The sequence below is a fragment of the Onychomys torridus genome, chromosome 3, assembly GCF_903995425.1.
Source record: "Onychomys torridus chromosome 3, mOncTor1.1, whole genome shotgun sequence".
NCBI lineage: Eukaryota > Metazoa > Chordata > Mammalia > Rodentia > Cricetidae > Onychomys > Onychomys torridus.
Genome location: NC_050445.1, coordinates 31,555,591 through 31,581,146, shown reverse-complemented (window position 1 = coordinate 31,581,146; position 25,556 = coordinate 31,555,591). Strand labels below are relative to the sequence as shown.

The following is a 25,556-nucleotide window of genomic DNA, read 5'->3' as shown; positions in this document are numbered from 1 at the left end:
TTTTGCTGCATGTATGACTGTGTGAAGGTGTCAGATCTTGGAATTACAGACAGTTGTGAGCTGCCATGTGGGTGCTAGGTCTTGAACCCAGGTCCTCTGGGAGAGCAGTCAGTGCTCCTAACCACTGAGCCATATCTCCAGCCCCAATAATTTAGATTTTTTTGTTGTTGTTTTTGTTTTGTTTTGTTTTTCGAGACAGGGTTTCTCTGTGTAGCTTTGTTCCTTTTCTGGAACTCACTTGGTAGCCCAGGCTGGCCTCGATCTGTCTGGATCTGCCTCCCGAGTGCTGGGATTAAAGGCATGCGCCACCACTGCCTGGCAATTTAGATTTTTAATAATGGATTTCCTTACAGAACTATTTGTCTTGTTTTCATATATTTTTCACCATTCTTCTATTGGTTTTGTCATTCTTGTTTGATTTCTCTTTTCTTCTGGTCCTGGAGATGAACACAGAACTTTGCACATGCTAAGCACAACTTAACCACTGAGACAGGTTCTCTACTATTTTTTGTTGTTACGGTGGTGGTTGGTGGGTTTTTTTTTTTTTTTTTTTCTTTTTTTCTTTTTTAGTAAAAGATTTATTTATTATGTATACATTACTCTGCATGTCTGTATGTATGCCAGCAGACCAGAAGAGGGCACCAGATCTTATTATAGATGGTTGTGAGCCACCATGTAGTTGCTGGGAATTGAACCTGGGTCCTCCATAAGAGCAGCCAGTGCTCTTAACCACTGAACAATCTCTCCATCCCCCCCCCCCCCCCCCTTGGGATTATTTTTTGGTTTTTCAATGCTGGGTTTCCCCCTATCGACTGTTTTTTGTTTTTTTGAGGCAGTATCTGTTTCAAACTGGTAACCTTGAACTTGAGATCTTCTTGGCCTTCACCCTCCCAAAGTTCTGGAATCATAGATATATATCAGGAAGCTGGGCTACAAGCAGTTTTTTTGTTTGTTTGTTTTCTTCCCCTTTTATTTAATTTTTATCCCAAACGTGTATATTGGGATGGTTTCCCTACGTAGGGCTTTGGGATTCAGGGTGCTTTTAGTGCCACTTTCTCCTGAAGGAGCATCCTTCTGTAAGCCTTTCTTTTCTGCCTGTAGGCTGACAGAGAGAGGACAGTGCAGCAGCCAACATGCAAGACAATTGTTTGTGCATGGCTAAAGGCCAGGGTGATTTTACAGCATCTTGGGTGTTTTACACTTACTAAGTAGGAATTGGGGCTCTGTTCCAAGTGCTTTTTCTTACTTCTTCTTCTCTTCTGAAGAGGGATGAAGGAAATCTTTTGCAAGAGGCATGTTCTCACAGGGCAGTGGTCAGAAGGGAGGTGATCACTGTTGCTTGTAAAGGCCCTGCCATCCCTTATGGTTTTTTTGTTTTTTTGTTTGTTTGTTTTTGTTTGGTTTTTTTTTTTTTTTTTTTTTTTTTTTTTTGTGACAGGGTTTCTCTGTGTAGCTTTGCGCTTTTCCTGGAACTCACTTGGTAGCTCAGGCTGGCCTCAAACTCACAGAGATTCGCCTGGCTTTGCTTCCTGAGTGCTGGGATTAAAGGCGTGCACCACCCGGCGCCATCCCTTATCTTTTAAGTGACACAGAGGATTTGATCTTTAACTTTTTAAATTTGATTGAAATTGTAATGAATAATTTCCCTTCACAGATATATTTGTTGATGGGGAACTGTTAGGGGCTAAATCTTGACCTCATTTTATTTGCCAGAAATATCTAGACTGAAGAAAGATTTCCAGATTACTTTTCCATAAGGAGTGAGTGCTCTTAGCCACAGACACCCAAATGAATGGTTTCTTTTTTAGTGAAATTAAGGATATCCCCCAAACATAAAAATATCAAGAAGACACATGCAATAGAAAACATTTTTGTCATTTCTTAGTGGGAAATGCAGTTTAGGTGTGGTGACCTAAATGTGGAATTCCAGCACGTTGTCAGCCTGATGACATAATCTGAAGTTTGAGGCCAGTTTGAGCTACTTAGTGAGACCTTGAAAAAGAGCCTGAAAAAAGTTTTAAGTATAATACAACATAGTAGGAAATTTAGTTTATGGGCAAGTTCAACCCTTGAATTAGGACTTTGACAAGAATTAACAGGTAATAAACTAATTGTTTAGTGTTTCTGTAAGTACTTCCATTTTTAATTTTGTTTATAATCCTGATTGCAGGGATTAGGCATGCACCATTTCATAGCTTTTAAACATTTTCTACTGTATTAATACATTTGTATCTGTAATATACCTCTCATCTGTAGAATACTCTGGTATTTTCCACATTTAAATCACTTATTCATATTATGTTTAGGAGTGTTTCGCCTGCGTTATTTCTATGTGCCTGATATATGGGAGGCCAGAAGAGGGTATTGGATACTCTAGGATTGGAGTTCTAGATGGTTGTGAATTGCCATGTAGGTTATAAGAGTCAAACCCTGGTCCTCTGGAAGAACAATCAGTGCTCTTAATTGCTGAACTATCTCTTCAGCCCTAGAGGTTTCCCACATTTGGTGTTGTAGGAAATTAGATGGTTAGATTTTTTTGTTGCAGAAAATTAGATGGTTAAAGTTTTTGTTGCGTATGTTTGTTTTGGGTTGTGTTTGCATTGTTCACTCGAATGTGGAGGGCAAAAGAGAACTTTGGTTGTCCTCAGAAACACTACTCACCTTCTTTGTGATAGGATTTTGCCTGGAGCTTATTGATACAGCTAAACTTGCTGGCCAGTGAGTCCAGGAAACCTCCTGCTTGAATGTTCTCAGCACTGAGATTACCATGTCTGCCATTTTCCATGGGTGCTGGGTGTGCTGACTAGTTTTGTCAATTTGACACAGCTGATGTCATCGGAAGAGGAGAAAGCCTCAATTGGGGAAAATCCTCCATAAATAAAATCAGGCTGTAGGCAAGAAGAAAGGGCATTAATTGATAGGGGAGGGCCTAGCCCATTGAGAGTGGTGCCATCCCTAGGCTGGTAGTCCTGGGTTCTATATGAAAGCAGGCTGAGCAAGCCATGAGGAGCATGTCAGCAAACAGCACTCCTCTATGGACTCTACGACAGTTCCTACCTTCAGGATCCTGTCCTGCCATGCTTGAGTTCCTGCCCTCTCTGCTTTTGATGATGAACTGTTATATGGAACTGTGAGTAAAATGAATTCTGTCCTCTCAAGTTGTTTTTGGCCACAGTGTTTCATCACAGCAATTATAACCCTGAGACACTGAGGCTCATCCTCAGGTCCTCATATTTGTAAAAGAAGCACTTTACCTAGAATTCTCCCTAGCCACCAAAATGACTTTATTTAGTGGACAAATCATCACTTTTGATGAACATAGAAAATAAGAGCAACAAAATGATAGAATTCATTGTTACTTATTTCTTTTTCTTTATTTTGAGACAGGATACTGTGTAATATTGCCTGTCTTTGAACTGGTTCTGTAGCCATTGATGACCTTGAACTACAGATCTTTCTACCTGTACCCATACAGGTGTGTGTATGTTTGTGCACCACCTGTGAGTCTAGTGCCAATGAAGGTCAGAAAAAGGTGTTGGATCCACTAGAACTGGAGTTACAGGTGGTTGTAGACCACCATATGGGTGCTGGAAATCAAATACACTTCCTCTGCAAGAACAAGTGCTTATAACCACTGAGCCATCTCCAGCCAGATACATACCCTTTTAAACATTCTTGAATGTCCTAAGCCTGAAATTTTTAAAAGTTCATTGTTGTGTGTATTTGCATGATGCATATGTTTATGTCACTGCATATGTATAGATATCAGAGAACAACTTGCAGGAGTCAGTTTTTTCTTCTACCATGTGGATTCCAGATAGTTAGGAACTGCCTACTGGTGGGTGCTAGGAATCTAACTTGGGTTCTCTAGAAGTGCAACCAGTGCTTTTAATCACTTAGCTATCTCTTCAGGCCCTTTCAATAAGTTTTTTCCCCTCCAAGACAGGGCCTGGTTTTTCGAGGTAGGTTTTTCTGTGTAGCCCTGGCTGTCCTAGAACTTGCTATGTAGACCAGGCTGGCCTCAAACTCATAGAGATCCATCTGTCTCTGCCTCCGGAGTGCTAAGATTAAAGGAGTGTGCCGCCTGACTAATTTTTTTTTTTTTAAATGAACATTCTTTAGATTTTTGGGAGATGGGGTCTTGTGTATGCACCGCAAGCTTGCCTCAAATTCCCTTTGTATTGGAGAATGGCCTTGTACTTCAGATCCTTTGGTCTGTCTCCTTAACAGGCATGTGGAGACACATCTGGTTTTATGTGGTGCAAGAGATTAGTGGTGCTGGACTGAGTGGTGTTGACAATTGGCTATTGTCTTAGTTTCTGTTCCTACCATGAAGAGACTGCATGTACCAAGGCAACTCTTAAAAGGAACAGGGCTTGCTTATAGTTTCAGAGGATTAGACCATTATTGGCATGGCAAGGAGATAAACAGGAAAGCATGATGCTGGGGGGGGGGGAGACAGACAGACACACACACACACACACACACACACACACACACACACACACACACAGAGCCTGGCTGCATGCTTTTGAAACCTCCAAGCCACTCCCAGTGAAACCTAGAGAGTTTACCAGCTGGGAATTAAGCATGCATATATATGAGGCTGTGAGAGTCAATGTCATTCAAACCACCATAGGTATCCATACCAACTTTAGCATCAGTATGAGATTGGGGGTTTGGGGCTTGAGGGAAGGGATGAACTATAGCAGGTCAAAAGTCCCAGGTGATCATTAAGTGTTTACTACAGAGAGACCAAGAATTTTCCCCTCAGCCCTGTACACCATTTCAATAGATTGGTGGTGGTGGGGCGCACGCCTTTAATCCCAGCATTCAGGAGGCAGGAGCCAGGCGGGTCTCTGAGTTTGAGGCCCACCTGAGCTACAGAGTGAGTTCAGGAAAGGTGCAAAGCTACACAGAGAAACCCTGTCTCAAAAAACCAAAAAAAAAAAAAATATCGGACAGTGATGGTGCACGCCTTTAATCCCAACACTCGGGAGGCAGAAACAGGGATCTCTGAGTTTGAGGCCAGGCTGGTATACAAAGTGAGTTCCAGGACATCAAGGACTAAACAGAGAAACCCTATCTTGAAATGTCCCCCCCCCCCCAAAAAAAAAAAAAGTCTAAGGAAACTACTGTATTCTTTGAGGCTATCCAAAAAGAGTTACAAATGTACCATTTAATTGTGGAGCAGATCAAACACATGCTAATAAAAACTTGAAGTAGTTATTTTTAAACATACAGTTGGTTAGCCACAAACATCAAACACTTTGAGGTTCTTCATCATTCAGCTATTTTTTTTTTTTTTTCTGGAGCTGAGGACCAAACCCAGGGCCTTGCACTGAGCTAAATCCCCAACCCCTCGTTCAGCTATTTTTAAAAACACAGTGCAAAAAGAATGAGTTAATAAAATCCTTTAGGTGAGGGGGAGGTTAGGGAAGATGGTCTTACTATGTAGACCAGACTGGTCTTAAACTCACAGAGATCCCACCTGCCTGTGCTTCCCATGTGTTGGGATTAAAGGTATTTACTACTACTCCCAGCCCAGTCTAATCCTTTCAGAACTTTGATTTCTGTTCATGAAGGGATCTTTGGGCCTGTGTGGATGTATACGGGAATTGAATCTTGGGTCTTATGTGGGAATGCAGGGAAAGAGCTCTCTGTACAGAGTTGCATGTCTAGCCCTCTTTTTGCATTTTTTTTTGGGGGGGAGAAAAGATCTCACTGGCTTACCCTGAAACTTAACCCATTGTCCAGACAGGCCTTGTTCTTAAAATCCTTCTTCAATCTTTGAGCAGTTGAGATGACTGGTCTGACCAACCAGGCCAAACTGAGATATCTTTAAGTGGCTGGTGTGATGGCTCAGTGGTTAAGAGTATTGGTTGTGCTTCTAGAGGGCCTAGGTTCAATCCCCAGGACCCACACATGACAGCTCACAACCCTCTCTAACTCCAGTCTCAGGAGATCCAACACCTTCTGGGCCTTGGAGGCACAGAACATGTGGTTTATTTATAGACAGATAGGCAGACAGCATTTGCACGACCTATCCCATAACGATTTTTATTTTAAAGAAAACATAACTTTTAAAGGCACTTAGTGTGTTTGACCTTTATAGAATTGCAGCCTTTTGAGTGGATATAGTAGCACTTTTTTTTTTTTTAAAGGATTTATTTTAAACTGTGTGTGTGTGTGTGTGTGTGTGTCTGTCTGTGTGTCTGTCTGTCTGTCTCGAAAGTGTGCATGTGCACATAAGTGCGGGTGCTTGAGGTGAGAGTCATCAGATCCCCTGGAGTTGGAGTTGCAAATGGTTGGGAGCTACCTGATATGGGTGCTGGGAACTCAGTTTTTTAATTTGGAAGAGCATCAAGTACATTTAACCACTGATCAATCCAGTCCTCTATTCCTGTAATTCTAGTATTTTAGAAGATTACAGGTTTGGAACCAGCCTGGGTAACATACCAAATTCCAGGCCATCCAGGACTACATGAGGAGACGGGGCTTCAATTTTTTTTTTTTTTTTTTTTAAAGATTTATTTATGGGCTGGAGAGATAGCTGCTCTTCCACTTCCAGAGGTCCTGAGTTCAATTCCCAGCAACCACATGGTGGCTCACAACCATCTGTAATGAGATCTGGTGCCCTCTTCTGGTCTGCAGGGATATGTGCATACAGAACACTGTGTACATAATAAATAAATAAATCTTTAAAAAGAAAAAAAGGGCAAAAAAGATTTATTTATTTATTATGTATACAAAAGATTCTAAGAATCTTTTTTGGTGTTTAGGCAAAATACACACACACATATACAAATTAATAATATAAGTTAATAAATTAATTCAAATGTGTAATTTGTAAAGCTTACAAATTGAGATGGATTTTTATATTCTTTATTATGTTGATTTTAATAATGTTGGAGTAATGAAATTTAAGTAATACTGGATAAGTAGAGGAAGAAATTGAGAGGAGGGGTAAGGATTGATCCAGGTTAGGGAGGGTGTAATGGAAAAAGTAAAGCAAACTCTTAAGTATTTTATTTTAGAAATGTTATCTGTAGCCATGCATGGTAATAGATGCTAATGATTCCAATACTCCCAAGGTTGGGACAGGAAGATCAAACAAAAAAGTGTGTGTGGGGGGTGGGGTGGGGGAAGGATCTCTAAAGTCCTAAATATAAAACAATGTAATTGTATAGTTTAAATGTTAAAAATTTTATTATTAGTAGTATAGTTTGTTGTTCTGTATATAATTTGTATAGATGGACTCACTGTGTAGCCCTGCCTGGCCTTGATATGCAAAACAGGCTAGTCTGGAAGTTGTATCAGTTCTCTTGCCTCTTCACTGCTGGGATTACAGTTTTGTGCCACCACACCTCGTGCAATATATTATTTCTGCATTTAAAACGTGGGCTTTTCCCATGTGCTGTATATAGTAAAAAAAAAAAAAAAAAAATCCTTAGCTCTCCCTACCTTTCACCTGAATAAATCAGTGGTTTGTATTTTTGTCATTTTTTTTTCATTGCATGTTTCTCATTTATACATCTCTTTTCCTCTACGTGTAATAGCCATTGTCTATTCATTGGTAACTTGTCAAGCTTATCATACATGATTTAGCATAGTAGTTTAGCTTCTGAATCCCATTATAATATACCTGCTCTCTGTACTACAGAATAGGCCCTTTTATGTATATGTTTTCTCTTTTTCCAATCAGATTAATCTTTTAGAGGCAAGGTGATTCTTTTAGTCTTTTCAAGCTGTCTTTGCATTTAGATAGGGTTACATACAAAACAATAACAAGATAGTCTTAAAATTAAGAAAAAACTTAATTCTAGCACGTAGGAAGCAGAGGCAGGCAGATCTCTGAGTTCAAGGCCAGCCTGGTCTACACAGTAAGTTCTAGGAGAGCCAGGGCTATGTAGAGAGACCCTGTCTCAAAACAAACAATATTTAAAAGATAAAATGCTAAGATCTGAGTGTGGTTGTACTGCCTTGCCTGTATTGCCAGCACTTGGGAGGTTGAGGATTTTTTGAGTTTGAGGCCAGTTTGTCCAGTGAGAGCCTGTCTTGCAGACATATGTGTAAGTAAATTAGTAAGGGGTAGAAAAATAGGACTGCTTTTTTGTTCCCCTTCACAAATACTCAAGTTTAAGATTGTTAATTTGTTGCTAAGTTACCCTTAGATGGATGACTCCATACCCATGTACATGTAGGCTGTACTAATTGGATTTAGTGGGAACATGGGAAGGGAAGTTTTAGTAAATATGGGTGGGGTAGAAGGGAGAATTGGGGTTGGATATGATCAAGATACATTGCTGTTGGAACCCATCAAAGAGTCAACTGGGATACCTGAGTAGGGAGGGCTATGAGGACTAAAGAAAAAGAAAGGAGATGGGACAGAGTTGGAAGGGCTCTCCATCATTACTCAAGCAGCAAGTTTATTTCTCACCCTGCTTATATACAGACTAAAAGGCAGAAGCAGAACAATACCATATCCCTGTTCTGACCTTGAGTCAAACAAGTAGTTTCATAATCTCCCACAATATACCTCTTATAAGCATCATCAGCCTAAAATTGCACATTTAGCTCAATAGCATGTTTTCCCCCAATGGCTTAATCAAAGCATTCTCATGACTTTCAACACAAAGGAACAAACAAGCCTAAACTCTTTTGACCTGTACATCAAGATGGATTCCAGATTCAAAATGGAGTCATTGTGGGCACACATTGCATGCATGAATAAAATTGCCAAAGAATAAAAATACCCTTTTATAGAAAATGTCAATTTTGAGTGTTAGGATTGGAATTAGGAAGGGAAAAATCTTTACTTTAAGCTGCAGTGGTATAATTGAAATTCAGACCCATGTCTTGTTATTTCAAGGCTCCTGTCTGCTCTTTTCATGTCATGCTAGGCTTTCTCTTATTCTCAAGCTGAATTTTGAAGCAAGCATTGAATTTGGATGGCAAATCATTTTACAAATATAACAAAGGAAGGGACTGAAGGTTCAAAATTCAAGGGGCAAGATTCTTGTGCTTTTTGCTCTAGAAAGTGGTGTTTATCTAGCAGAGTGGTAGATGGGAAGCTGTGCATGGTAAGCCTGAAGTGTGTGGTCTTTGTTTTGTCTTGGTTTCACTTTGTCCTGCCTGTGGTCATCTACTTTCAGATGACTTGTTATGTTTGTACTTTACCTGAATTACTTAGTGTCTTTCCTTCTTCCTTTGGAGACTTTTAGAACAGTGTAGGAAAAGATAGAAAGACAAGTAGAATTATTTTAAATTAATAACCAGTGACTGTTGTGTTTTTTCTAGGTTGTGCTTCTCAACTCATCCTACTTGTGTTAATGTTAATTTTTTTAATCATGTTTCCCCCTCTCCCCCAGACAGGGTTTCTCTGTGTAGCTTTGCGCCTTTCCTGGATCTTGCTCTGTAGACCAGGCTGGCCTCGAACTCACAGAGATCCGCCTGGCTTATTATTCGTTATTTTTTAAAGAAACTCTTCCTTATAATAGTCATTTGGAAGCAGTAAACCAAACATTTTATTTTGTTTCATTAACTTTATAAAGAGAAGTACCAACAGCAGTGGCCATTGTTAGATCACTCGTTATTGGAAGCAGTAGGGCTCCATTAAGTGTGGTCTCAGAATGGATTTTAAGAGAAACAGAGGCTCTGGAAAATTGTTTCATATTCCTTATGTTTCCTCTCTAGTGGCTTCTTGTTAGTTAGGAGGCTAGGATCATGAAAATTTGTTAATCAATTTATAATTTCCCTTGGATTGACTTTTACAATGTCAGGTAGTTGTTGGGAGTTTCTTTTTGGGCTTGTTTGCTTTTTTCATGCCATGCCTGATACCATGTCAAAGCAGATACTTAGTCGCCGTTGTATGGAGAGAGAAAACAGATGACTGGTTTCTAGAATTCAGAGAAACTGCCTTATAATACCTGTTCTGCTAAGTCCCTGGAGAGATGAGGTTGACATTGATGATATTGGGTTGGGGGTATACCTCATTATAGCTTTTTTTTTTTTTTTTCCTTTTCCCCTTCGAGACGGTTTCTCTGTAGTTTTGGTGCCTGGATTTCGCTCTGTAGACCAGGCTGGCCTCAACTCACAGAGATCCACCTGGCTCTGCCTCCTGAGTGCTGGGATTACATCACAGTCCAGCCATTATAGCTAATTTTAAAACAACTTAAGTAAAATAGAAATCTGTTAAGACTAGTTTTAGTTGCCTTGGGTTTTTGTTGTTTTGGGGTTATATTTGTTTTCGACTGAGTACTAAACTCAGGGCCTTGCATTTGTTAAGTAAATGCTGTACCACTGAGCTAAATCCCCAATTTCAGAAGGCAGGCTTTAAAAACAAACCCTGGTCTGGCAAAGATGGCTATCAGTAAAAGCATTTGCTATGCAAGTTTGGCAGCTAGAGTGCCATCCTCAGAACCCCTGTGAATGTAGAGGGAGGGAACAGACTACACATGGTTGTTCTTTGGCCTCCATGGGCATCCTGTGACATCCCTTTACACACACACACACACACACACACACACACACACACACACACACACACACAAACTAATGTTTAAAATTTTACTTTAGAGCAAATCCTGACCTAAGAAGCACATTTTGATTGAGACCATGTATCTTAAGACTAAAACATGCAGAGAATCCAGATAAAGAGGCAATCAGAAGAGAAAAATCAAGATGTAAAGTTAACTATAAAATAAACAACTTATCATTATAAACAAAAATATATTTGTTAAAAGAGATTCTACAGTGCAGTTTTAAAATTAGTTGTAGGTCACTTAGATTTATTGTCATGTCATACTGTAAAACATGCACCCTCATTTATTTATTTATTTATTCATTTATTTATTTTTAGGGCATGTTTATATCTTTGTATGGATGCCAGGTTTATGCAGGTGCCTGTAGAGGTGTCATATCCTTTGGAGCTAGAATTACAGGCTGCTGTGAGCTGTCTGACATGGATGGTAGGAACGGAACTGGGAAAAGGAGCAAGTATTCTAAACAGCTGAGCCATTTTTCTAGCCTCTTACCTTAATTTTTTGAGGCAGTGGTTTTTTTTTGTTGTTGTTGTTTGTTTGTTTTAAATTTTATTTATGTAGTTTAAGAAACCCTGAACTTGATCATCCTGACTCAGCTTCCCAAGTCCTAGGATTACAGCATCCTCTGTGTGGCTCTTTTTGAGACAGTTTCTCTGTGTAGCGTGGAACTCACTGTGTAGGTCAGGTTCAAATGTACAAAGATCTACTTGCCTCTGGCCTCTGCCTCCCAAGCCCTGGGGTTATAAAGGTCTGTCCACCACACCTGGCCATGACACTTTCTTTTGACTAGCTTTAAAATTTCTCTAATTTTCTGTTCATACCTAATTATTTGTTTTTGTAAATATGCTGTGACTTCATATTTATTTAAATTTTACCCACTCTATAGCCTTTTAAATCTTTTTTAAAAATCCTTCAAAGTCTTGATCTGCTAAATGTACTGTCTTTAGTTTGGGATATTATACAGAATGATTGTTCATAACTTTGTTTCATACATGTAGAGGTTATTTGGCAAAAATGAAAGAAAAGCAAGATTGGCTGAGTCAATTTAGAGTCTGTATATAAACCTAAGACTGGTGATCAGATTATAGATACTATAATACTCTTCGCTGTAGAAACTTCCTACGACTGAGCAATATTAGCTGTTTTATATGGGATTTTGTTTTGTTAGCTGGTTTTTGTTTTGCTTTTGGTGGTAATGTGGGTCAAACATTGGCCTCAAACTTGGAATCTTCCTATCTCAGCATTTCAGATGCTGTGATTGTAGGAACTTGCAGGACTGTCCCACTGTGTGAGGTTGTAACAATTCTGTCCCCTCATCCCCGGTCTTCCCCCCCCCCCCCCAATCTTATTTTTTCTGTCTGTCTACTTAATTGATCATTTGTTTGTGATGAGATCCTTCAGCTTGAGACTTTTATTTTTAAGTTTCATTTTTATTTGATGAGTAGTTTGTCTGCATGCCTAGTGCCCAAGAAGCCAGAAAAGGATGTCAAATCCCCTGGAACTGGATTTCCTGATGGTTGTTAGCTGCCATGTAGGTGTTGGAAATGGAACCCAAGTCCTGTGGAAGAGCAGGTGGTGTCTTACTCTCACTCCAGCCCCACCCTGAGACTTTTTTTTGGGCAGGGGGTGATCGCTTTTAGAGACAGGGTTTCATTGTGTATGTAGCTTTGGAGCTTGTCCTGGAACTTATTCTGTAGACCAGAACTCACAGAGTTCCGCCTGTGTCTGCCTCCCGAGAGCTGGGATCAAAGATGTGCGCCACCACCACCACCCACCCACCCACCCACCCATCTAACCGAGACTCTTGAGATACTAGGATTACAAGTACTTGCTGCCATACCTAGCATTCCTTCTTACTCTTTAAGTCCAGTTTAAATGCATTCTCATGAGAAACATTTTTCTGGGCTGGTAAGATGGCTCAGTGACAATCTGAGTTCAATCCTCAGGATTGATGGAAGGACCGGAACTATTTCCCACACGTTATTCTCTACCTTCCACATATGCACCAGGGCAAGTGTTCTTCTTCTGGCTATCTCATTCCAGAGAACCTCCCATGTAGTGTGTATTGGTAGTATTACTAATTTATTAAGACTTGCTGTTTTTCATAGCCTTTTTTTTTTTTTTTTTCCCCCTGTGAGATATTCTCATGTATGAGCTCAGGCTGATCTTGAACTTGTCTGGCCTTGAATTTCCAATCCTCTACCTCAATCTACAGAGTACTAGTATTACAGGTCTGTACCACTATATCCAGTTTGTGGAGAGCTAAGGGATTGAACCCACGACTTTGTACACGCCAGATAAACACTCTGCAACCAAATTAACTCCTCAGCCCTAATTGTCTGATTTATAATTTGAAGGTCCATTAAATGGAGAAATGTTCTATATATGACTTAAGATACATTCTGAAGAGAACTGTGATATTGATGAATTTTTATTATGTATATTTTCAATGTAATGTCTTCTTTTCTTTCCTAGAGAATGGATCTTGGAGAATGCCTGAAAGTCCATGACCTGGCTTTAAGAGCAGATTATGAAATTGCATCCAAAGAACAGGACTTTTTCTTTGAACTTGATGTATGTGATTTTGCTTTCATGTTACATTGTAGTAAAAATATTTTGAGCATGAATTAATATCTCTTAGGAGTAGAGACTTAGGAAGGTATTTTTGTGATTCTATGATGGTTAATACATGAATGAGATAATACACTTTCCCCCAGTATGTAGTACTAAGTATTAAAAGCTAAGGCTTTAAACTTAGTAGACAAACACTTTACTACCAACCTAGCCTTGACTCCCAATTTTCAATATATAAGATATTGAATATTAATGAAAATGTATAAAAGAGATTTGCTTTTATTAAATAAAAAAAATTATTTATTTTTGAGACAGGGTCTCTCTGTTACTTAGTTCTTGATGTTCTGGAACTCCAGACTGGCCTCAGATTTACAGAGATCTAACTTGCCTCTGCCTTCCAAGTGCTGGGATTAAAGACATATGCTACCACACCTAGGTAAAAAAGATTCTGTTGATCAGCATATTTTTCCCAACAGAAGTAAAAATGATTAAGAAAATGTAGTTTCAGGACTGCAGAGATGATGGTTCAGAGGTTAAGAGCATTGACTGCTCTTCCAAAGGACCTGAGTTCAATTCCCAGCAACCACATGGTGGTTCACAACCATCTGTAAGGAGATCTGGTGCCCTCTTCTGGCCTGCAGTCATACATGCTGTATACATAATAAATAAATAAATAAATAAATAAATAAATAAATAAATAAATAAATCTTTAAAATAAAATAAAATAGCAGTTTCAACAAATGTAAGCCACCCATTTTTGTTGTATTTAAAGTCTTTGTAAAGAAGTAATTCTTGAGTTTTTCCATTAATAGATACTTCTACTGTATTAATAGATCACTAGCAAGATCTCTTTAGTTCAGGATGAAATACAGGGCCTTATTCTTAGTTGGCAAGCACTGTATATTGTCAGGATACTCCTGCAGCCTCAGGACCATGTTTTTAATGTAAAATAGTAAAAGAAATAGAAAATACTGTTTAGGTATCTGAGTTATAAATGTGATTTAATATTGTTCTTATATAGAAGCTTTTCTTGTATAAAAATAGAGAAACTTGAAACTGAAGAGATTGCTCAGTGGTTAAGAGCACTTGTTTTTGCAGAGAACCCAAGTACAACTCCCATCACTCACATTTTGACTTACAAAGCATAATTCCAGTTTTGGCTGTATTATGCCCTCTCCTGATACTTGCAGGCACCATGCATACACATGGTACACATATAGATATATGCAGGCAAAGCATTCATATGAAATAAATAGCTTAAAAAATAAACTAAATTATATAAAATGTTTTAAAGAACATACCATCTTTCAAACTTTTTGCATTTTTATGAAATACATGTATATAAGAATAATGATCAATAAAAGTCTAATGGTGCTCTTTATCAGTGAAATTAGGTAATTTTATTTAGTTGAAGATAGCAGTAAATAGGCCCTTCTGATTTTCTTGAACATCTAAGGACTTTTGCTTATGGAAATGAAAATTACCTATAAAAATACTTTAATACTATCTGGGCATAAGGTACAATAGAACTGTTGAACATTGTGGTTGGATATTGAGGAAATTTTCAGTCTTTCTACATTATTGGTGAAAAGTAGCTAAGCCAAGAGGTAATTTTTACAGATAATGTTTAATTGCTGTTTTTGAAAGTTTTAACTATTTTTACGCAATACATTGGACTTTCCTCCTGTGGGCTACATGGTGTTATCAAGACGATTTTAGTCGCTGTTGATAAACAAAATGTAGACTATGAATGGAGTTTCAATTTGCATTTTTTATGGATGAAGTAAGTGAATGCTCTGATTGTATTTAAGATCATGTATAATGGTAGCTGTTCTGAGTTGACTAAACTTGAGTGTTACTAGTTTTCTAGTTGACTTACATTAGCTTCTTAAACATTATGAAAATTGGTCCTTTCCCTCAAGTATGCTATAAATATACTTTTCTATTTTTTTTTCAGATGACTTTTGTCTTTAGATAGTATTTTTAGTTATACTCTCTAATGAGTGCTTATAATACCTATTTTAAGTTTGAAAGATCTTTTCTATTTTGACATGAAAATAGTTCTCATCTATGGTTTCTTCTATATATTTTTAATTTTTTGATTTATTTTATATGTATGGAGAGAGTGAGTGAGTGAGAGAGAGAGAGAGAGAGAGTGTGTGTGTGTGTGTGTGTGTGTGTGTGTGTGTGTGTATGTGTATTTACAAGGCACATACCTGGTATCCATGGAGGCCAGAAAACAGCATCAGATCTAGCATTACTGTTATAGATAGTTGTGAGCTGTATGTGGATACTAGGAACCAATGTTTCGCTGTGTAGCCCTGGTTGTCTTTCAACTTGTTCTGGAGACCAGGCTGGCCTCACAGAGATCCGCCAGCCTCTGCCTCCCTGGTGCTGGGATTAAAGGCGTGTGCCACCACTGCTCTTCAATAACATTTTTAAGAATGAAAAATTTTTTAATTATTGTTTTGAAGTTTCAAAAGATTCTTTCCTCTGGACTTCTTTTAATTTATTTTTTTATAATTACTTGAAAACTAGGCCCTCACACATGCTAGGCAAATGTTCTGTCACTAACAATTCCTTAGCTTTGTATTTTTCGTGTTTTAGGGTGGGCTGCAGAGAGGAGTATAGCCGATGGAACCCGGCGCTTCTGTACTGAGGGCTTCCTCCCCAACCAAAAATAGTGTTTAGTGAAGACAGTTCTGGATACATCGACTTTGTGGCAGTAATTGTTTTATATTAAATTTTCTAGGCCATGGATCATCTGCAGTCATTCATCGCAGATTGTGATCGAAGAACAGAAGTGTCTAAGAAAAGATTAGCAGAAACTCAAGAAGAGATAAGTGCTGAAGTGGCAGCAAAGGTAAGAATTTTAGTCATTTCATTAGTTCAAAACATAAGTTTTTTTGTTTTGTTTTTGTTGTTATTGTTTGAGATAGGGTCTGTCTTTGTAGCCCTGGATGTTCTGGAGCTCACTCTGTAGACTAGACTAGCTTTGAACTCACAGAGACCTGCCTACTTCTGCCTATTGCTTCATGAGTGCTAGGATTATAAAGTGTGGTTTTTCTTTTTTCTTTTTTTTTCTTTCTTTATTTTTTTATTTTTTTGAGACAACGTTTCTCTGTGAAACATTCCTGGCTGTCTTGGAACTCACTCTGTAGACCAAGCTATCCTCAAACTCACAAAGATCCACCTGCCTCTGTCTCCCGAGTGTATGTCTGCAGGTCAAAAGAGGGCACCAGATTTCATTACAGATGGGTGCTGGGAATTGAACTCAGGACCGTTGGAAGAGCCAGTACTCTTAACCTCTGAGCCATCTCTCTAGCCCATAAAGTATGTTTTTATTCACTCCAATTTTTCCCCTACTTTTTGGTGTTTTTGAGTCGGGGTCTCACTGTGTAACCCCTTGCTAGCTTGGAACTTACTGTGTATGGCCATGCTGGTCTTGAATTCACGGAAATCTACTTGACTCTGCCTCTGAGTGCTAGGATTAATAAAACCATATGCCACCATGCCTGGCTCATTCCAGCTTTTTGATTTTTCAATAATTAGATTGTAAACCTGTAGCAGGAATCTTAAAGAGTCTTATTAATAAAAATCGAACCTGAGGCCAGTTATTGGGGTGAATGCTGGAAGATAAGAGAAGCAGAACAAGCCACAGCTACCTCACCTCGCCAGTTCCTCAGGTGATCCTGTTTCCTCAGACTGGAAGCTTCTTACATTTCTTTCTGCTTTCTGCCATCACTTCCTGGGATTAAAGGCATGTGTCACCTAGCCTGGCAGTTTCCAATGTGGCCTTGAACTCAACAGAGATCCAGAGGGATTTCTGTCTCTGGAATGATAGGATTAAAGATGTGAGTGCCACCATTTTCTAACCTCTGTATCTAGTGGCTGTTCTGTTCTTTGACCCCAGATAAGATTATTAGGGTGCACAATATTTTGGGGACCAACACTACCTCATTTCCCCTTTTTGTCTATAATTTTAAAAAGCTTATAACTAATGCAAGACAAACTATCCAATAACTATACAATATATCTAGTCAAGAATTACATTAACAATGTCTAGTCCATTAACATTTGACAGATACAGACAAAAAACTTCATTATATACATTCACAATGTCTAGTACAGTAATATTTGATAAACTCAGACAAAAAATTTTTGTTACTTATCTTATGTAAAACAAGTAGTTCCATTTAAAAAATATATTCAATAGTCTCCTTTTTAAATCTTATATCCATATTCTCTCTTTTTTCTTTTCACAATAGATTCAATATTCTAACTTTTGTCAGTTTTATATCTTTCCTCTTTTCTTTTTAGAATAGATTCAATGATCTACCCATTTATTCTAATTTTCTCTTTATCAGAGTAGAGTCAGTGATCTACCTCAATTCTATGGAATTATCTTTATCTACTCAAATGTTAACAACTAATACAACAAAGTAATATTGATAATTATATTTTATTCAGAATTTGCTGATCATGCATGCAGTCATTTGCATATAATAAATATATGTATAGCTCCTTTATTTAGTTTTCGAGACAAGATTTCTCTGTCTAGCTGTCCTGGAACTAGTTCTGTACACCAGGCTAGCCTTGAACTCAAAGATAACCCCCTGCCTCTGCCTCCCAAGTGCTTGGATTAAAGGCATGTGCTACCACTGCTTGTCTTTTTTTTTTTTTTTAAAGACTTATTTTTATGTGCGTGAGTGTTTATTGCTTTGGTTTTGTGTGTACAACATGTTCATACCTGGTACCCATGCAGTTCTAAGTGAGTGAATCAGAACCCCTGAAACTGGAGTTACAGCTGTGGACCCTCTGATAGGGATGCTAGGTACTGGATCTGAGTCCTCTATAAGTGCAGCAAAAGCTCTGAACCACTGAACTATCGCTCCGGTCCCTGATTCTTTTGTTTTTAACACACATAAGCTTGTGTAGCTAATAGTTTAAGGTACTGAAGTAGCAATGAAAATACTTTCACATTTGGGAGTCACCACAATATGAGGAACTGTATTAAAGGGTGACAGGCAGCATTAGGAGGGTTGAGAACCGCTGATATAAGGAATCTTGTATCTCATGGTTAAGCCATCTACAAGTAATTAGGTTCTACAGACTATTGGTTGTGCAGTATTACATTGGTCATCCATTCACTACAGAAGAGCTAGATAACTAATGACCTCAAATTCAATGACTTATGTTACTGCATGTAATAGATCAGTTAGATTGCACAGTACTCTTGTCTCAGCAGGGATGTCCTGGCACATGTCCATCATTGGGGGGAGGCGAGGTGGGGGGCAGGGTTTCTCTGTGGCTTTGGAGCCTGTCCTGGACTAGCTCTGTAGATCAGGCTGGCCTTGAACTCACAGAGATCCACCTTCCTCGGCCTCCCGAGTGTTGGGATTACAGGCAGGCGTGCGCCACCACCGCCTAGCCCACATGTTTTATAGTCAGCTGGAGGCTACTGAGCCATTCTTTGAGGGTTAGGCTAATCATGTTTTGTTTTCTTTTCTTTTCTTTTTTGGTTTTTGAGACAGGGTTTTTCTCTGTGTAGCTTTGTGCCTTTCCTAGATCTTGCTCTGTAGACCAGTCTGGCCTCGAACTCACAGAGATCTGTCTGGCTCTGCCTCCCAAGTGCTGAGATTAAAGGCGTGCACCACCACCGCCTGGCCCTCTTTTTTTTTTTTTTTTTAAATGGGTCACTGAGGCTTTTATTTTTGTATGTAGAATTGCTTCAGCCATCTTAGAGATTACTGAGCTATTCCTTGAGGGCTAGGCTAATCATGTTCTTTTAGTGGTTGAAGAGAGGCAGAAGCATCATACACAGTTATGCATTGTTTTTTAAGCTGTTTCTTCGGACATGCTTGTTCTCCTCCGTTGCCATAATCAAAGCAAATGTGTGTGTAGGTTTAGAATCAAAGTACAATTGTAAGGGAGCAGATGCAGGAAGATTGATCTTTGGCTATTAATACAATCTTCCAATGATTTAAAGAAAACACTTTGATAAAAGAATAGTCATAAAAGAGTTGGAACCCTTGAGAAAAGGGATGTCTTGCATTGGGGACACTTTAAGAAGTAAATATTACTGGAATACTACTTTGTTAAGATTGTAAGTTTCTGTTAAGTTAATGTTTCATTTCTGAGTGTGGTGATATATATTTGTACTTGGGCATAAGAAGGACAATTAGGAACAGAGTCCAGCCTAGACTGTAGCAAGACTTGTCTGGCTTCATAAACGGATCTTCATTGGGACTTTTTATGAGTTTCTGAAATACATTGTTATGCTCCTTTTTTTTTTTTTTTAAAGGATTTATTTATTTATTTATTTATTATGTATACAGGATGTTTGACAACAGGCCAGAAGAAGGCACCAGATCCCATTACAGATGGTTGTGAGCCACCATGTGGTTGCTGGGAATTGAACTCAGGACCTCTGGAAGAGCAGTTGGTGCTCTTAACCTCTGAGCCATCTCTCCAGCCCCCTGATTTTTTTTTTTTTTTTTTAATGTATATGCATGTTTTGACTGCATATATGTCTGTGCACCATACACGGGCCTGGTACCTGTGGAGGCCAGAATAGGGCATTGGGTTCCCTGGAACTAGTGTTACAGATGGCTGTTAACTACAATGTGGGTGGTGGGAATTGAATCCAGGTTCTCTAGAATTGCAGCCAGTGGTCTTAACTGCTGAGTCATCTTTTTAGCTTTTCATTAATGATCTTCTCTTTTGTTTTCCTAGGCAGAGCGTGTTCATGAGTTAAATGAAGAAATAGGTAAATTGTTGGCCAAAGTGGAACAACTAGGAGCTGAAGGAAATGTGGAAGAATCTCAAAAAGTCATGGATGAAGTAGAGAAAGCACGGGCAAAGAAAAGAGAAGCAGAGGTAAAATTACCTTTCTCTTTCTCTCTCTCTTTCTTTCTTTCTTTCTTTCTTTCTTTCTTTCTTTTTTTTTTTTTGTTCTGTTTTGAGACCCAGGTGTCTTGGAAAGAGATAAGTTCTTTGGGAGTGGGGGTTGGTTTTTTTTTTAAGACAGGGTTTCTCTGTGTAGTTTTGGTTTCTGTCTTGGATCTCACTGTCTAGAAAGGCTGACCTTGAACTCACAGAGATCCACCTGGCTCCGCCTCCCAAGTATTTGGATTAAAGGCTTGTGCCTCCCAGCAAGAGATATGTTCTTAATATTGGTAAATTTATGTTTAACTGGAAATTATTCAAAATTTTATTCAAGAAAATTAAATCAGTTTAGGAATATTTAAGTAATTGCTGTTATAATGTTGGGTTCTGTTTTAAAGTGGTTTTAGAAAATTGGTGTCATGGCTATATTGAAATTTATAACTCATAAATGTAATTAAACCAATTATCCACATTAAAAAAAAAAAACCTATATACACTGTGCTATGTACCCTTTTCCTCATCAGTTTTACTTACTATAGCAGTTATAATCTGCTAATTCCTTGGGGGCCTTCTCTCATTTCATGTTATGATAGAAATCTAAAGCCTAAAATCTAACATCATTTAAACAAATTCTGTTTTGATGGGTTGGTGTACCTACCCCTTGATATGTAGAAATTCAGATATATTTGAAGTACATAGTTGTAGGTGAAGTGACTCCCACCTACAATCCTAGCAGTTGGAAAACTTGAGTAAGAGGATCATAAATTTGTAACCAACCTATCTATTGAGACCCTGTCTTGAAATAAAGAAAAAGATGGCTGGTTCTGTTGTGACCAGATTAAAAAGGAAGCCCTGTCATTCAAACTGATGTTGGGTTGTGGGAGTCCAGCTCCTGCTTTTTAAAGGGTTCTTTGGTGGAGGAGAGAGGAGTGAAGAAATACCAGATAGAGAAGAAAGAAACACAGGATAGCTTCAGGAGGGTCTGGATCAATACCCAACAGCCTCATCCTTTATTGAAAAGGGCTTTTTGTAACATGCCAAGGGTAGAGGCAAAAGACTTCCCCCTTGCAAGATCAAAGCACAGTGTATAGCCAAGTGTAGACCCTTCCAAACACCTGGTAAACACACCTCTGACCAAATCATCTCCTTATGCAGCCCTGCTAGGTAAAGTAAGCTCAGAAATTCTCTGGTCCTGAGTAATTTGTGTCTCCACATTGGGTACATACTGTTTTCTCTTCTCTTTTTCTATTCTGTTCTACTACTTCTGTTCTTCATACTGGTGTGGAAAAGCAGAAAAGAAACAATTTTAGTAGCTTCTTCTTTAGTATACTTATAGTCTCAATGTTAGTATTTAGAACCAGAAGAAGACAAATTGAGAGGAAGAAGGATAAAAGGAAAAACTCATTGTTCCTTACAGCACCTTTATAATACCCATATCATAGTGGTGGCCCTAAGACATCAAGAAAATATTAGCTGGAGAAAGACAAAGGCCTACTGCATTGAATACATGTTAGTTATTTTCACATAATTCCTTTCTCTTAGGGTTGAACCTGGGGCTTCATGCAAGTAGACAAGGCAAACATTCAATCACTGAGCTTATATCCTCTCCCCTCCACTGACCCCTCCCCCCTTTTTTTCTGTTTTGATTTTTTTGAGACATGGTTTATCTGTGTAGCACTGGTTGTTTGGGAACTCGTTCTGTAGGCTGGCCTTGAACTCAAGAGATTTGCCTGCCTCTGCCTCCCATGCTGAGAATAAAGGTGTGCGCCACCACTGCCTGATTAATTTTTACCTTTTAAATTTTTCCTGTTAAAACAAGAGGGCCTTGAAACTGCTCAGTGTATTCTTGAGCTTGTGATATCCCTGTCTCTGTAGTTTGTGCAATTTGTGATCATGGTATCAATTTCCCCATTGTGAAGTATTTTTATTTTGTGACTAGTAAGTATCTTATTTACACTTTTGAAATTACCCTCCCCCTTAAAAAAGTCTTAATTTTTTTAATGTATATGGGTATTTTGCCTATTTATATATGTATGCACTTTGTACATACCTGATTCCCAGAGGCTGGAAGAAGGTAGTATGTATATACCTTGGGGTTGGAGTTATGATAGTTGTAAGCTGCCATTTAGCTGCTAAGCATAGAACCCAGTTCCTCTGGAAGAGTAGCCAGTGCTTTTTAACTACTAAGCCACCTCTCCATCCCCTTTATAATCCATCCTGGCACCCTCCCTCCTCCTCCACAGGGCTTCTCTGTAGCTTTTGAAGCCTTTTCTGGATCTTGCTCTGTAGACCAGGCTGGCCTTGAACTCACAGATCTGCCTGGCTCTGTCTCCCGAGTGCTGGGATTAAAGGTGTGTGCCACCTTTATAATATATTTAAATTCGTAGGTGTGTGTGTGTGTGTGTGTGTGTGTGTGTGTGTGTGTGTGTGTATACCTGTGTACATAAATACATAACTCTGACATATTGATCCACATTCATGTATATAGACACATGTGGAAAACAGAATTACCTTAGTAAAGGAAAAGAGGATAGTAGATTGATAAATTTACTACTCTGTATTGTTCATTTATGAACACCATGTAATGTTTGGGAACAAGTCATCGGCATTGTGATGAAGATTAACAATTCATCGGTTGTCTTGTTAATGGGGGAAGTAAAATAGGTGAAGCTTTGACCTTCAACAGAGCTCTCTTTCAAAGGAGTTATTGGAACAATGTTTTATATGTATATATAGTATATTTTCTTAGAGAAATTTTAAGGACATTTGTATGGTCATTGTTTTTCTCACTTTTGTTTAGGAAGTTTATCGAAATTCTATGCCAGCTTCCAGTTTCCAGCAGCAGAAACTTCGAGTCTGTGAAGTCTGTTCTGCATATTTAGGTCTTCATGATAATGACAGGCGACTTGCTGATCATTTTGGGGGTAAACTGCACCTGGGATTTATTGAAATAAGAGAGAAACTCGAAGAATTAAAGGTACATTGTGTAAATTAATATCCCTCACTCTATTTACTCTGTCCGTTTTCTTTTGATTTCATTGACAAGGCCTTGCTGTGTGGTTCTAGTTGGTCTTGAACTACTGACATTCTTGTCTTAGCCTGCCTACTACTGTAATTACAGTTAGTTTTTGAATAGTAGTGTTTATTCTGATTCAACAGTATTGAGACTTTAAAATGCATTATAATGGTGAGAAACAGAGGGAAGATCATATAGATGCAATTTTTTAAAATGATTTATTATGTATACAGTGTTCTGTTTGCTTGCATGCCAGAATAAGGCATCAGATCTTTTATTTTTTTGGTTTTCTCCAGACAGGGTTCCTTTGTGTAGCTTTGGTGCGTGTCCTAGAACTCACTTTGTAGACCAGGCTGGCCTCAAATTCACAGAGATCCACCAGCCTCCTGAGTGCTGGGACTAAAGCCATGTGCCACTACTGCCTGGCTTGGCATCAGATCTTTTTATAGTAGGTGATGAGCCATTATGTGGTTGTTGGGAATTGAATTCTGGAACTTTGGAGGAGTAGTCAGTGCTCTTAACCTCTGGACCATTTCTCCAGCCTGTAGATGTGATTTTTTTTTTTTTTTAAATGTCATTAAGGAATGTTGGGGGTGGGGCTGGAGCTCAGTGGTAGCATGCTTGGAAAAAAACAAGTAATGGTGAATCGTGAAGTTTTACATGTTTTCCACAATTATGGAAAGCCATCTTGGAAGTCTAATAATTGTACCTGACAAAATTTTTCAGTTGTGTTAATTGTACTATATGGAAAAACATATAGTTTAAGGTAAAGATTCTTAAAGATTTGCCCAATAAATTTACAACTGATTTTTAAATTATTATTATTTTACAGAGAGTTGTAGCTGAGAAGCAGGAGAAAAGAAACCAGGAACGTCTGAAACGAAGAGAAGAGAGGGAGAGAGAAGAACGGGAGAAACTGAGGAGGTATGAATGGCATCAGAAATAGTGCATGTGTTTGAGGCTCAGTCTCCAGCCTGAAGGAAATATGACTTGAAGATGCTATTAAAGTGGTTCTGGCCATAGGAATTTTGAAATTTTTGCCTTTAAAGAATGTTACCATGGGGGTGGGGGATTTAGCTCAGTGATTGAGCGCAAAGGCCAGGGGTTTGATCCTCAGCTCCAAAAAATAAACAATAAAAAGAATGTTACCATGCAAGCCAGGCATGGTGGCAGTCAGTCCCAGAGACCCACAAGGTAGAAGTCAAAAACCAGTTCCCAAAGGTTGTCCTCTGACCTCTAATAGCATGGCATACTGTGGCACATGGGGGCGCACAAGATAAATTAAAATTAATAGTTGAAAAAAATTACAGATATTAAGTGACATGAGGATAGAATAAGATGGTCAAACACATTTTAGATAAAAGGCAATCAAAGGATTAGTAGGACTAGGCTGTGTGATGTACTCATTTAATCCCTGTACTTGGGAGGCAGAGGCAGGTCATCTCTGAGTTTGAGGCCAGCCTGGGCTACATAATGAGTTCTAGGACAGCCAATGCTACACAGAGAAACACTGTCTCGAAAAAAAAAAAAAAAAAAAGACAAGCAAACAAAAAATTACCATGCAAGACCATTTTAATAGAAATAATACAGATTCAATAGCTTGTATTTATCTAAAATGCTTTAAACCAGAAATGTTGCAAAATTTGAAGTTTCTGAATTGGAGAGTCTGAATAAACAAGCATTACTTGTTTAGCATCTCTAATTTAAAATATGAAGATCCAGAAATCCTAGTTTTTGTGTATCATGTCTGGACTTCACATTTTCATGCTGGGAGTGTTCATTCAGCCTTTAACAGCTCTTAGCCATTTAACTGAGCTATTGTGATTTCTTTCAAGATTGTAGAAAGGCAAAGTCTTGTGTCTTTTAGGTTGAATGAGTTACAGTAAAACCTCTTGCTACATTGATTTTTTTTTTTTTAATACTGGGTTAAATTTTGATTTGTACCTTCTTAGCATAGAACTGTGGCCTTTTCTCTCTCTCTCTCTCTCTCTTTTTTTTTTTTTTTTTGTGGTTTTAGGCCTTGAGCCCAGGGCTTAGTACATGCAAGCACTCTAACATGCCACCTTTTATATGTTTTGAAGAAAGATTTGGGAGTTTCTGGGTTTTTTTTTTTTTTTTTTTTTTTAAGATTTATTTATTTATTTATTATGTACACAGAAGAGGGTGTCAGATCTTATTACAGATGGTTGTGAGCCACCATGTGGGTGCTGGGAATTGAACTCAAGACCTCTGGAAGAGCAGTCAGTGCTCTTAACCTCTGAGCCTTCTCTCCAGCTCCGAGTTTCTGTTTTTATATTAAGCTATTACTATCTTCTCAATTGTAGGAGCCATAAATTATTTTCTTTTCTTTTGGTTTTTGTCTGTTTTTCAAGACAGAGTTTCTCTGTGTAGTTTTGGCTGTCCTGAAACTTGTTCTGTACCCAGACTGGCCTCTGCCTCCCCTATGCCACCCTTTCCAGCTTAGCCATAAATTATAAAAATTCATTAACTTGATATAGCAAGTCTGCTTGTATTAACTGGTAAATTTAGTATTT

At 38.5% G+C, this 25,556-nt stretch overlaps 1 protein-coding gene and 1 pseudogene across 10 annotated transcripts in view; one reads left to right on the top strand and one right to left on the bottom strand.

The window, feature by feature from the left end:
- LOC118579893 (putative RNA-binding protein Luc7-like 2) overlaps positions 1-25,556 on the top strand; it is a 62,284-nt gene that overhangs the window by 19,571 nt on the left and 17,157 nt on the right. For all 10 annotated transcript variants that reach the window (XM_036181675.1, XM_036181672.1, XM_036181671.1 and 7 more), the window contains 5 exons: positions 13,020-13,118; positions 15,871-15,981; positions 19,854-19,997; positions 22,807-22,983; positions 23,855-23,946. In XM_036181675.1, the coding sequence (XP_036037568.1) occupies positions 13,020-13,118; positions 15,871-15,981; positions 19,854-19,997; positions 22,807-22,983; positions 23,855-23,946 (623 nt within the window). The remainder of the gene's footprint in view (positions 1-13,019; positions 13,119-15,870; positions 15,982-19,853; positions 19,998-22,806; positions 22,984-23,854; positions 23,947-25,556) is intronic.
- Positions 1,043-1,296, bottom strand: LOC118579896 (annotated as a pseudogene).